The sequence below is a fragment of the Saccostrea cucullata genome, unplaced genomic scaffold, assembly GCF_032062105.1.
Source record: "Saccostrea cucullata isolate Sc308-1 unplaced genomic scaffold, CSIRO_AGI_Scuc_v1 ctg13007, whole genome shotgun sequence".
NCBI classification, from domain to species: Eukaryota; Metazoa; Mollusca; class Bivalvia; order Ostreida; family Ostreidae; genus Saccostrea; species Saccostrea cuccullata.
The window spans coordinates 5,001-18,196 of record NW_026921013.1 but is presented as its reverse complement, the minus strand read 5'-3'; the positions used below and the strand labels follow the sequence as shown (position 1 = coordinate 18,196).

At 38.3% G+C, this 13,196-nt stretch overlaps 3 protein-coding genes across 3 annotated transcripts in view; all 3 read right to left on the bottom strand.

Moving 5' to 3' along the window:
* Window positions 1-3,373: 3,373 nt before the first annotated feature.
* LOC134258974 (uncharacterized protein K02A2.6-like) lies at window positions 3,374-5,608 on the bottom strand. The gene has a single exon (XM_062741568.1). The coding sequence runs from the start codon at window positions 5,606-5,608 to the stop codon at window positions 3,374-3,376; it is 2,235 nt and encodes a 744-aa protein (XP_062597552.1).
* A 71-nt stretch (window positions 5,609-5,679) lies between these two features.
* On the bottom strand, window positions 5,680-7,299 carry LOC134258973 (uncharacterized protein K02A2.6-like). The gene has a single exon (XM_062741567.1). The coding sequence runs from the start codon at window positions 7,297-7,299 to the stop codon at window positions 5,680-5,682; it is 1,620 nt and encodes a 539-aa protein (XP_062597551.1).
* A 2,604-nt stretch (window positions 7,300-9,903) lies between these two features.
* LOC134258972 (A disintegrin and metalloproteinase with thrombospondin motifs 9-like) overlaps window positions 9,904-13,196 on the bottom strand; it is a gene marked incomplete at its 5' end in the record, with an annotated part of 7,631 nt that continues 4,338 nt past the window's right edge. The window contains 4 exons of the mRNA XM_062741566.1: window positions 9,904-9,962; window positions 10,243-10,390; window positions 10,633-10,827; window positions 11,481-11,758. Of these exons, the coding sequence (XP_062597550.1) occupies window positions 9,904-9,962; window positions 10,243-10,390; window positions 10,633-10,827; window positions 11,481-11,758 (680 nt within the window). The remainder of the gene's footprint in view (window positions 9,963-10,242; window positions 10,391-10,632; window positions 10,828-11,480; window positions 11,759-13,196) is intronic.

Genomic DNA, 13,196 nt, shown 5'->3' with positions numbered 1-13,196 from the left:
GAAAGCGATTTTATATTATATGAAAAAAAAAATAATTAATCAAAGCAAACAAAGTAATTAATAGGAGAGAAGGGGGAGAAAGAAAAACAAACCAAAAGTTTATTTACAAGAGAAACTTTCTGATTTCACTGTAAGTTAAAGCAATGGAGGGATAATCTTATGACATATGATATTTTTTTTTATATGTCCATGCTAGTTCATGCGCGGATCTAGAGGGGGGGGGGGGGTCTGGACCCCCCCCCTGGAATTTCCACGGTTAAAAAATGTATATACTAAAGCATGAGAAAAGTCACCTTGGACCCCCCCTGGAAAACGCTGACCCCCCCTGATAAACATGTATATGTGTGAAATGGGTATGAAATGTGAGAGATTTGAGGCAACAGAAGTCATTGAGTAACCCCCCCCCCCCCCCCCCCCACGAAATAGGTTTTTCACGTTTGGGCGAGTTAACGTTTTTTTTTTTTTTTTGCTTGTCAAGAAATTTCTGGGATTAGTTTTTTTTTTTAACTGGGTGGACCCCCCCTGGAAAAAATTTCTGGATCCGCGCCTGCTAGTTTGCAGAAATCCCTATGTACACAGTACATTTAAAGAGGAGAATTGATATTTAATTAAATCTAACATATTATTTTATTTTCAGGTAAAAGTTCTCAAACTGGATTTACGGCTGGAATTACTTCTTCTAACAGTGGCTTTACAGGAAGCAAAATCGTATTCCCAAAAGTCTTATACAACGAGGGACAATCGTATTATTCGACCACAGGGATTTTTACTTCCCATGTTGAAGGACACTTTGTATTCTTTACAACCTGCCATTCGAAAACCCAAAACCTCCAAACTAACATAATGTTAAACGGCGTCGCAAAAGTGAGATCAGAAGCATTTAATACGGGAGATGCAACATATCAGACCGGAGCAAACATGGTACTGTTGAAACTTCAGCGGGGAGACAGAGTTTGGATTGCGAGAACAAGTGGAACCGGCTACTACACGGAATCTGTACCCATAATGACGTTCTCTGGATTTATGCTTTAGCATGCTTTGGTTTTAAAATTGAAATGAAAATTAATATACATTTCAATACTTGTAACTTTTTCATTTACTTAAAATTTTAATTACTAGTACATTGATCTTTACAGGTGTAATTAACAACTTTCATGCAATTTACTTGTATTCATTCAAATTAATTCCACATTTCAAAACTTTTATAGTGAATTAAATATTCATAGTGTGATATCAAATGAAATTTAGTTTTGTTTATAATAATGGAAGAAAATGTGTAGGGATAAACTTTAAAAGGAGAAAAAACGAGAAGGAAATGAATAAAGTTTTTATTAACAATTTTTATATATTATATATTTTTCTATACTAGTATATCAACGATGAAAAGAGAAAAGATGCAATTTCATTTATACAGTTCATGTTCATAACAATTACACATCATTCAACTATATTACTAAAAAATGTGTTTGTGAAACGTTGACGACTCCTTTTTGGTTTTTCAATGCCAAAGTTTTTTTAAACCTAGATCAAACTTCAAAATTAAGGCAAAGTGTTCATACGTTAATAGTTGATTCCCAAAGAAAGGCCTTGTAACAAGAAATTTTTAATAGCCCTAGTTCCAACCATTCAGAATATATATAGTCTGAAAAAAATTGGGATGGACGACCAGAGAGTTGCAGTTTCACCAACCCATTGAAAAAAGTGTATGCATGTATTTATTGTGCACAAAAAGTGCGCTGTTTCTCGATTCATATATCTCTGTATATTTAGCAGGCGCGGATCCAGAAATTTTTTCCAGGGGGGGTCCACCCAGTTAAAAAAAAAACTAATCCCAGAAAAGCAAAAAAAAAAAAACGTTAACTCGCCCAAACGTGAAAAACCTATTTCGTGTGTGTGTGTGTGTGGGGGGGGGGGGGGGGGGGGGTTGGGGGGGTTACTCAATGACTTCTGTTGCCTCATATCTCTCACATTTCATACCCATTTCACACATATACATGTTTACCAGGGGGGGTCAGCGTTTTCCAGGGGGGGTCCAAGGTGACTTTTGTCATGCTTTAGTATATACATTTTTTAACAGTGGAAATTCCAGGGGGGGGGACCCCCCCGACCCCCCTCTAGATCCGCGCATGTTTAGCATGTCATCTCTAATTATTACACACCGCAATTTCTTATAACAAATTACTCTGAAAACTAAAATTTTTAACCCTTTGACCTCTACAGGCACATAGTATCGGGGGCGGGGGAGAGGGAACCCTTCCTCCATTTTTTCAGACATAACTTTTTATAATAGAAAATATTCATTAAAATATTGGTTGCCCCTTTTTGATGCAGTATACAGAAGTCAAATAAGGGTAAGATAGTATGAGTAAAACATTTGGAACTGAGGGCAGTTGGAACCCCCCCCTAACACACACACCCTCTCCCCCGAAATAGGATATTCAAGTTTTAGCAATTTTCCCTTTTTAATATATTTTTTGCTTGTCAGGTTTTTTCCCGGTTCGGTTGAATATCCCCTCCCCCACTTTCAAAAGCGATGGTACTTGCCTACTCTACCTTGTAGACTTAAACAAAATTTTAATCTTCGTCTTAACTTTAAAAAGTTAGTACTCGGGCTTTTATATTTTACATACATACTAGCAAATTCATTGACACTTGTGTAAGTTCTTTGTTTCGATAGCAACATTTTGATCTCCTGACCTTGGAGTTTGACTTTCATTTGAGAAACTTCAGCCTTCGTTCGAAGCTGCCACGCGGGGCATCAGTGTTTCACAAACAAGTATTGTTTTATTTAAAATTATAGTCTGAATTCATAAAAAAATATTATATATGGATGAAACATAATAAAATGAAGATAACGAACAACGTCCCAGATCAAAAATTCATAAAACAATAAAAAAAAATTGGAGCAGGGCAAATACGGACCCCCAAAACATTAGAAGTGGGATCAGGTGCCATGGAGGAGTGAGCATCTCCTGCCGACCGGTCACGTCTGCGCGTGCTACTTGTCACTGTACTGTCCGTGTTCTAGACACTTATAACAGAAACACGTCTGCTCGCTTTAACGCTTTAATTCTAAACTACATAACTAAATGATTACACAAATCGGCGTGGCTGAAACTGTCAACATCAATTACTGAACTTGTATTTAACATATAACATTCTGCTGGTATAGCAAATTCCTAAACGTGGGAAAACATTAAATCTGAATGACTATTTTAAGATATGAACATTACATCCCTCTTCACCTTAGACAGAAAAAACAATCTTTACATAATTTCTGAAATGACAGCCTGTAATGCCAATAACTAATCTTTATACAAATAGAGAATAAAGTTACAGTCAAATAACAAAAAAGTCAATCCTTTTTTTTTTCTCAGGTGGTCACATAGTCTTTTAGATAGGCGGGTGGTTTACGTTCCCGGGTTGGTCTTCCGGTATCTGTGACAGAACGGTCTTTATCCAACTCGTCTCCTGTATCGTCTGCGCTAATTTCGGGGTCATGCGATAACGTTTCGTTTTCGTCGCTCGATATAAATTTCTTTATAGCCGTGCAGTTTCGCTTAATCAACGATCCATTTTCATCCTCGAGAGTCGCTGCATTTTTGCATTTCTCCCTCACGATGAACTTCTCAGGAGCGAACTCGGTTGACAACTTATCGCGCTTTGGCTGACGTTGTACAACAGTGTCACCGATCTCAATTTCACACGGTATGGCGCGGCGCTTCTCATCCGCTCTTATTTTAAAATCCTCTTTCCGTCTTGCGTCCGTTTCTCTTACTTCTTTGTGATCGATTCTTGCACTGATCTCTGGTAACTTGGTATGAATTTTCCGATTGTATAATAACTCTGCAGGGCTTTTTCCGGTTGTAGAATGTGGGGTCGCACGGTACGCAAGTAAAAACTTGGGTAGCTCTTGTCTCCAATCCTTGCCTTCTGCGTTTGCAGCTTTAATGGCTTTGAGTAGTGTTCGGTTTTGCCTTTCTACCTCCCCATTTCCTTGTGGCCAGTATGGTGTAGTCCGAATGTGTTTGATACCATTTGAATTCAGGTATCCCTTAAATTCCTCTGACACAAACTGTGGTCCGTTGTCGCTTCGCATACTGTAAGGTAAGCCGTGCCTCGCGAACATACTCTCAAGTTGAAGAATGATCTTCTCACTGGTTATCTTTTTCATAATGGCTACTTCCTGAAATCGGGAGAAATAGTCTATAACGACTAGTAGATACTCCCCAGAAGGAAACGGTCCCATAAGATCTATAGCCAGATCCTGCCATGGCCCGTCGGGTAATACCGTTGTTCGAACTGGTTCGGGCCTATTGTTGTTCGACAAAAGTTGGCATTGTTGACATGTTCTAACAAATCGCTCGGCTTCTGTATCTATGCCTGGCCACCATACTTTTTCTCTTAATCTTTGTTTCGTGCGGACAATACCCTGGTGTCCTTCGTGGGCCAACTGTATTGTTTGTTTCCTTAGGCATTTAGGCAGTATGATGCGCGATCCACGTAATACTATTCCGTCGACGACTGAAAGTTCCGTTTCCACAGTACGAATTTTAGGATCCAGACGGCCATGCCCTGTTTTGATCCTCCTCATAATCTCGACGAGTTCTCGGTCCTCCGACGTTTTCTGACGAACTTCTTGAATAGTGAGTGCTTTCGGTACAGCATTATCTGCAATGAAATGCGCATACTCGTCTGCAATGTGGCGTATTCGGCAAGCCTGATTCTGACTCAATCTGGATAGAGCATCAGCAGCATTCTTTGGTCCAGGTATATAGGCAATCTTATACTTATACGGTTGAAGTCGCAACATCCATCGCTCGATTCTAGCTGGTGGTTTCGACTTTGGAGAGAAAATGTAAGTCAACGGCTTATGATCCGTCCAGATTTCGAACTCCAGCCCGTATATATACATGTGAAACTTTTCACAACCAAACACGACACCTAAAGCCTCGCGCTCGGTCTGCGAGTATCTTTGCTCAACGTCGGTTAGAGTTCGACTTGAATATGCAATTGGTTTAAACAATCCGTCCGGTTGTTTCTGTGCTAGAATGGCCCCAAGTCCAACGGGACTCGCATCCACGATTATCCTTGTCTCGGCTTTTGGATTGTAGTATGCTAGTGCTTCGGCACTTACGAGCGCTCTTTTAAGCATGTCGAACGCATCCTGGTGTCTTTTCGTCCAACTCCAGTGCGTGTTCTTTCTTGTAAGTTCTCGTAACGGGGCAGCTATCGTTGAGAAGTTAGGTATAAAACGGCCGCAGTAGTTTGCTAGCCCCAGGAAGCTCCTTATTTCGGAACTGTTGCTCGGCGTCCTGGTCTCCGATACTGCTTTGATCTTTTCCTGGTCAGGTTTAACCCCCTCTGATGAAATCACATGTCCGAGGAACACAATTTTTGACAGACCGAATTCGCATTTTTCTCTGTTTAGGGTAAGCCCTTTCTCAGCTAGTCTGTCGAGCACCTTCGTAAGTTTCTTGTTATGATCCGCCTGATCCGTCCCGTAGACTACAATGTCATCAGACAAATTCCTTACTCCTTTGATACCTTGAATGACTTGTCCAATTACTCTTTGGTAGATCTCAGATGCTGAGGAAATTCCGAACATGAGGCGCTTATAGCGATAAAAGCCCTCATGTGTCAAAAACGTGCTTATATCTCTTGATTCCTCGTCTAGCTCTATTTGGTGGTACAGTATCCCAAACGTAAATCGAGTTTTGAGAATACTGTGCTGCCGTTCATATCTTCTTGCATTTTATCCACGGTCGGAATAGGGTATCGCTCGCGTTGAACAGCAGTGTTGACCCGTCTCATATCGACAAAGATTCGAATTTCACCGTTTTTCTTAGGCACAACGACAAGTGGCGACACCCAAGCCGTGGGACTGTTTACCTTCTCAATTATGTCCATCTTCTCCAGCTCCTCGAGCTTTTTGTGCACGCTTTTCCTCACATTAAATGGTAAGCGTCGTAACGGTTGTGCTACAGGGGTCACGGTCTTGTCGATATGAATTTTCAGTTGAAAATTTTCCAGTTTCCCTACTCCATTGAAAACAGAATTTCTTGAGGCAACAATCCTATCAAGTTCACTTCTAACGGAGCATAGGTTCGGCTCATCGGTCCCTATGCGTAAAACTCCTAGCTCTACCGCTGTGTCTTTTCCTAGTAAGGAAATATAATCGCCTTCAACGACAGCAAACTCTGCATATGTTTCACGCAGTCCATGCTTGGTGACAGCCCGAAATGTTCGTAGTATTTGTAAAGGTTCCTTTGATCCGTAAGAAAACAATCTTTTTGTGCTTCTCGATAGGGACATTGTTTCATCGTTAGCTCTAATGGCGCTCCATACATTGTGGTTAACGATATTGCAGCTCGCGCCAGAGTCAATTAGCATCTGTATCTTAGCTCCGCCCACGCTAACGTCTATCATGCCATTTGTATTGTTTTTGTAGACAGCAAATGCGAACTCGTCATCTGAGGACTCGCTCTGCACTAAATGAACATGCTTTGTGCTGCGGTCCTTACCTGGTCTAGTGCGCGGGGTATCCGATTTAGTCTTACACACTTTTGCGAAATGACCCTTTTTCCCGCACTTATTACACGTTTTGTCCTTAGTAATTGTACAGTTCCTTGCAATGTGGCCCTTCCGCCCGCACCGAAAACACGTGGCATCTTTCTGCGAACTTTTCTCAGACACGTATTGTTTCCTGTGACTTACCGACGGCCTAACAGTGTTTACATCGGAGCTTGAAAATGTTTCACTGCCCTTGAATCTGTCTGCTTGCTCGTTTACAATTTCGCCAGCTCGGGCTATATCCATTGCACTTTTTAAAGTTAATTCCTTTTCCTTTAGGAGTCTTTTTCTTAATTTTGACGATCTACACTTTTCAACAATTTGATCTCGAATGTTGTCGTCTGGCTTCTCAAATTCACAGGTTACGGCCAGTTTACGCAGCCTAGTCACAAAACTGTCAATTTTTTCTGTTTCACCTTGTGCCGCATTCCTGAACAAATGGCGCTCAAATGCTATGTTCCGTTTTGGTTGGAAGTACTCATCTAATTTCTTTTTGGCACCGTCCAAGTCATCTCCAGACTCCCCAAGGGTATCAAATATTTCTTGGACTTCACTTCCCGCGGAATGTAGAAACAAAGCCCTTTTTTGTGCTTTATCCGTTATCCCTGTCGCCGTTGTGTAAAATTCAAAAGTTTTCTTCCACTTATCCCACCTTTGGGAAACGCTTGTCTGGTCACCATTTACATCAAAGGGATTAAGTGCAGGTAACTGCAATGCCTTTGCCATTATTGTTTTTCCTCGTCGCCAATGTACTGTCCGTGTTCTAGACACTTATAACAGAAACACGTCTGCTCGCTTTAACGCTTTAATTCTAAACTACATAACTAAATGATTACACAAATCGGCGTGGCTGAAACTGTCAACATCAATTACTGAACTTGTATTTAACATATAACATTCTGCTGGTATAGCAAATTCCTAAACGTGGGAAAACATTAAATCTGAATGACTATTTTAAGATATGAACATTACATCCACGATCCGGAAACAACGGAAAATCCATCGTCAATTCAATGTATAAACTATGGACTCTTGTTTCATCAACTTGTTTGTCAATAATTTACCTCGTTTAAATAAAAATTGTTCATACAGAGCATGCTCTTGCGTATCGAATCAACTGAGATAACTGAGATACATAAATTCCGCATGCAAGTGATGAAGGTATAATATCGCTGCATAAGTAAGGGAAGTTGACGATTAAAAAGTTAAAGTCATCACGTTTATCATAGAACTTGTAAGATTTACCATTAACGTCTTTTTCAAATAAAGTATTCATGTATGAAACAGATGTTTCAGACTATGCGGTATCTTTTATCTCAAGCTCACCAGGCTATATCGTGGAAATCACCATTGTTAATTGACATCGATATAATGTCTCTTGAACAAAAGCTATCATTCATTATGCAAAAGTATGTAAGGCAAATATAGTGCCAGATATTGAATTACAAGATGTATAATTAAACGGTAGTACATGTATTAGTACAAATGCGGCCTTCGTTTGGAGTCTTGTCAAATTAACCGATCGACACAAAACTGAAACCAAAGGTTTTCTTTGGAAAGCATTACGTCACGCTTTTTGCTCAAAAGCTTGTATCTCGTATTTTTTTCTGTTAGATTATTTGTACTAAAAGAACTTTGATTTCACTAAAAGGTAATAGTTAAATTGTATTTTACTAGAATAGTTGTTCCCTCTCCAGAATATTTCACTGATATAGAGACGTCACCATTGCCGGTGAAGGGCTGCAAATTTAGGCCTATGCTCGGCACCTACGGCCTTTGAGCAGGGAGGGATCTTTATCGTGCCACACCTGCTGTGACACGGGGCCTCGGTTTATACGGTCTCATCCGAAGGACCGCCCCATTTATTCGCCTTTTACGACAAGCAAGGAGGTACTGAGTACCTATTCTAACCCGGATCCCCATAGGGCGAATAGGAAAGAGGGTCGTTGAATAAAAATTTCAACATACTAGTATAGTAAAATATGGCATGTCAAACGTTGCAATATTCGATCTTTTCCGTTTGTATGATATGATTTTTATTTGCATTCTATAATTTTTCATTTGTATTGCATAATTCGTATTTGTATTATATAATTTTCCCATTTGAATTCAAAAGTAAACTGGTCGATTAAAACCTGTAGGGAAACCAACAAAAATGGATCCTGCGAGCAACATTAAGTCTAAAATTGCCAGATTTTACTGAAGGATACAGGTATGGCTAAGTCACAAAACATTTCAACACAACACTTTTATTAGAATTCTAACAAAGAAAACTAGAGGTACTTTGAGCACTGAGCTCACTAGTAAGTAAGTTAATTTTATTTAAGGTCGGCACTTTATACATTGCAAAACAAGAAACATGAGCTCTGTAGAGCTCTTAAACCGACTATCTGAAACCCACTTATACCCACTAAATGGTCCCCACACCTTGCTACCATTATAATGGCAAAGTCCACGTTTTCTGTTCTGGGAGATAAAGAATAAGTGTCTGATCAAAAAATAAAATAGGTGATCACAATGGTTTTACGTAAAATGAATCTGTGAAAGTACCATTATATATAATGGTAAAGGAGGAATTGCAAATAAGGTATGGCTATCCTAAAATATTATAGACAAAATGGCAATGTCCATATTTTGCTGTAGGAAACCCAAAATTTGTGTCCGATCAAAAAGTAAAATAGAAGGTGCACAATGACACTATGTAACCAAGATTCTGTGAAAGTTTCATGAAAATTCATTCAGTGTTGCACCAAAGCTTAATGGAGGTACACAAACGGACATCTCGATCACTATAAGTATACCCTTCCACTTTTTAAGCAGGGGATATAATGAATGAAATAATATTTCTACCAGAAAATTTGTTTTTTATACCCTCCGCTTGTAAAGTGGGAGGGTATATAGTGATCGGGATGCCCGTCCGTCCGTCTGTTACGCTTTTGGAGTACCCATCTTTTATCCACAACCCCTCATATACCACTGGTGAAATCAAATAAAACTTTCAGGTTTACCAGAGCAAAACATGGACTTCGCTATTATAATCATTTAGAAGTCGGGGTATCATTAAGTGAGAAAAAAGATAAGAATACGTAATACGACCATTTTTTTTTTATTTTTACGTTTTATTTGTTGATTGAATGAACTTCGTACAGCATCAGAATGATCGTTTCCATAAGTTTCAAGACGGGGCTTTTTTGCACAATATTTCGTAGCCATTGAACCTTTTGTTATGAATTTCAGAGACTATAAAAACGAGTATGAACGATTTTTTTAATCCAATCATTAAATAAGTACATGTAGTACATAATCTATGAGTTCAGGACTAGCCAGTTTTCACGGAATACCCTCTATTTCATCGCAGTTAATTCTCTTAGCAGTATGATAATAAACAACTGTAAAGAAAATATATGTATTATTAATTGCATGCATTTTTCACCCCTCCCCTCATTCTATATTTATTAAGCCCTTGAAATCATTGAGCAAATTCAAAACTGAGCGATTACAAGTTACAAGTATCTCTGTTTAAACACGAAAGTATCCTCGTTTGCAAATATGAAAAAGTAAAAGTGATAATAAACCTTCCAACCAAAAATACCCTAGTTTTATTTTCAAATACCATTTTTACATTTCACATTTCATTACGTTATTTTTATATCAATGAAAACGTCTCACCTGATCCATGCATTGGTTCTACAGTTATGTTAGTTTTCGGAAAACATTCTGCACACCAACCAAACAAATGGCAAGTCACTCTCGTAGAATCTGGAGACCGACTTAATTCCAGAAGTTTTCCGTCATATGTATGAATTCCCCATGTAGTCTTTTGAAGAAAAATATATGTCATATTTTAAAATCAAAGATCAGACCATAACAAAAAAGTGTTATATCATATAATTATTTCTCAGCTAACTTGTAAACAATTTCAAATTCCATTAGAGAGAGATATCAGCATTTTGTTAAGGTCACTCTGACTGAAGGATTGGTTACACAAACTATTGATATTCATAAATAATTGAAAAATAAATTGTCCACCCATTTGATAGGAAAAAAAGAGAGAATTACCGATTTTGAAATAGCTACCCCAGTTCCTTGCAGATCTATCTGAAATCTTGCAAAAAGCTGGCATGGTTGGTTGTTAGCATAATACCAGGTCTTGGTTGCGGTGCAATCGTTAGTCGTCCCAAACGGCACGTTCTCTACCGCACTGGTACCAGTGGTATTAGCAAATGTGAAGTCGTCCTGCTTAATGCTCAATGACTGCATGAATAATTCATTGGTATATATATATCATCAAAAAGCTGTGTCATATATTAATTATTATTTTATAATATCTTTGGTCTTTGATATCAAGATTCAAAAGAGGAAGCTATTTTATGGAGAAGTAAGTTACACTTTAAACTGTCTTAATGAACTGGGCTATAATACATGTATTTCTAAAGAAAAAAATCCCAGCCAAATGGAATGAGAGAATCAGGGAAAATAAAAAATTCTAATCGTATAGATATTAAATGTTTAAATTTAAAATTGACTTTAGTTGCTAAGAAAAAATGTCAGGCTCTTTTATCAGGAAGAAGTCTTTTACCATATGAAATTTTATTTTGGGAAGGGGGGTCAAGGTACATTAATGGGCGACCAACATTTCCATGAATATTTTAGTCAATTGAATTTGATTGAATTCATTAATTTTAAATATAATTTTGTTTCGTTTTTTAACACAAATAATTAGCTATTCTAGATTCAATCTATTTGCCTTTTTTGTGGGATCACGAATATTAATCATCATAAAAAAACCCAGTATGATTATGAATATGGGAATGATTTTGAAAATAATAAAAAAAAATATAATCACAGTAAAACAATTTTACGTTTATCCCCGTCACATTTAATACGATATAAGTAAAACTCTTTACCTTAATATCTATTTTTATCTTAGAAAAGACCGTCCTCATTAAAGGATTGGAATTCCTGCTACACATTTGATAAGCCTCTTTCCAGTGAGTACTATCATGCCTTATAAAGTAGTTCTCTTTGGGCAGCGTGAGATACTCAGTCGCAGTTTCCGGTGACGTCATATTATGACAGTAAATCTTTAAGGGTGTCTGCCTGTCAAACCTTTCTGGGAATAACCAATACTCGCCGTCGTTAGAGGAAGGGGAGCATTTCTTAATCTCAAAACAACTGGCAGGATCTGTGTACGACAAATATTAATTATTTACTGACAATATATGTACTTAACCACTTGGAAACAGATATTTTTATGCAAAGAAAAGAATTTCTACATGTATGTGTGCTTTGTAGATTTTTCAAAAGCATTTGAAACTGTTTGGAAATCTGCAATTTTAAACAAATTGAATAAAAATGGTATTGGTGATAACTCTTTGAAAGTTGAGTTGATCCCATGATCATTCTACCGGAATGTAAATTTCTCCAAGCGGTTAGATCACGAGCTGAGAAGGCTTAAAATATGTATGTAAATCTCGTGCGTCTGCCTTTGTGTCTGACGCTAAGGAGGTTTAATATGCATGCAAATCTCATGCGGATGTCTTTGTGTTTGACGTCAGTGGGCTGGGACTATTGAAATTGACAGGGGGGGGGGGGCTCGTGTGATTTAAATCTTAGTCTACATTTTTGAAATCTAAATTAACAATTTTATTTCACAAACAAGAGGCCCATGGGCCACATCGCTCACCTGAGTAACTTGGGTGATGCAGATCTTTACCAGATTCCCGCTCTTGCTATACCTATCATGCCCAACAACCCCCTTCCCTTTTTTATTTCAAAACTTTAGAATCTACACTACCCAAGGAAGCTTCCACATAAATTTCAGCTTTCCTGGCCCAGTGGTTCTTGAGAAGAAGATTTTTAAAGATTTGTTCTATATATTTCTATGTAAAACTTGGATTCCCTATTGTGGCCCCACCCTACCCCCAGGGGTCATGATTTTAAGAATTTAATATCTACACTATCCAAGGATGCTTCCACATAAGTTTCAGCATTCCTGGCCCAGTGGTTCTTGAGAAGAAGATCTTTAAAGATTTTATCTATATATTTCTATGTAAAACTTGGATTCCCTTTTGTGGCCCCGTCCTAACCCCTGTGGTCAAGATTTTAACAATTTAATATCTACACTACCCAAGGATTCTTCCACATAAGTTTCAGCGTTCCTGGCCCAGGTGTTCTTGAGAAGAAGATTTTTAAAGATTTGTTCTATATATTTCTATGTAAAACTTAGATTCCCTATTGTGGCCCCGCCCTACCCTACCCCCGGGGGTCATGATTTTAACAATTGAACATCTACACTACCCAAGGATGCTTCCACATAAGTTTCAGAGTTCCTGGCCCAGTGGTTCTTGAGAAGAAGATTTTTAAAGATTTGTTCTATATATTTCTATGTAAAACTTGGATTCCCTATTGTGGCCCCACCCTACCCCCGAGGGGTCATGATTTTAACAATTTAATATCTACACTATCCAAGGATGCTTCCACATAAGTTTCAGTGTTCCTGGCCCAGTGGTTCTTGAGAAGAAGATTTTTAAAGATTTGTTCTATATATTTCTATGTAAAACTGGGATCCCCTATTGTTGCCCCGCCCTACCCCCGAGGGTCATGATTTTTACAATTTAATA

What these genes read in the sequence shown, in the direction of transcription:
- LOC134258974 (XM_062741568.1), bottom strand. Translation starts at nt 5,608, where the DNA reads ATGTTCGGAATTTCCTCAGCATCTGAGATCTACCAAAGAGTAATTGGA.
- LOC134258973 (XM_062741567.1), bottom strand. Translation starts at nt 7,299, where the DNA reads ATGGCAAAGGCATTGCAGTTACCTGCACTTAATCCCTTTGATGTAAAT.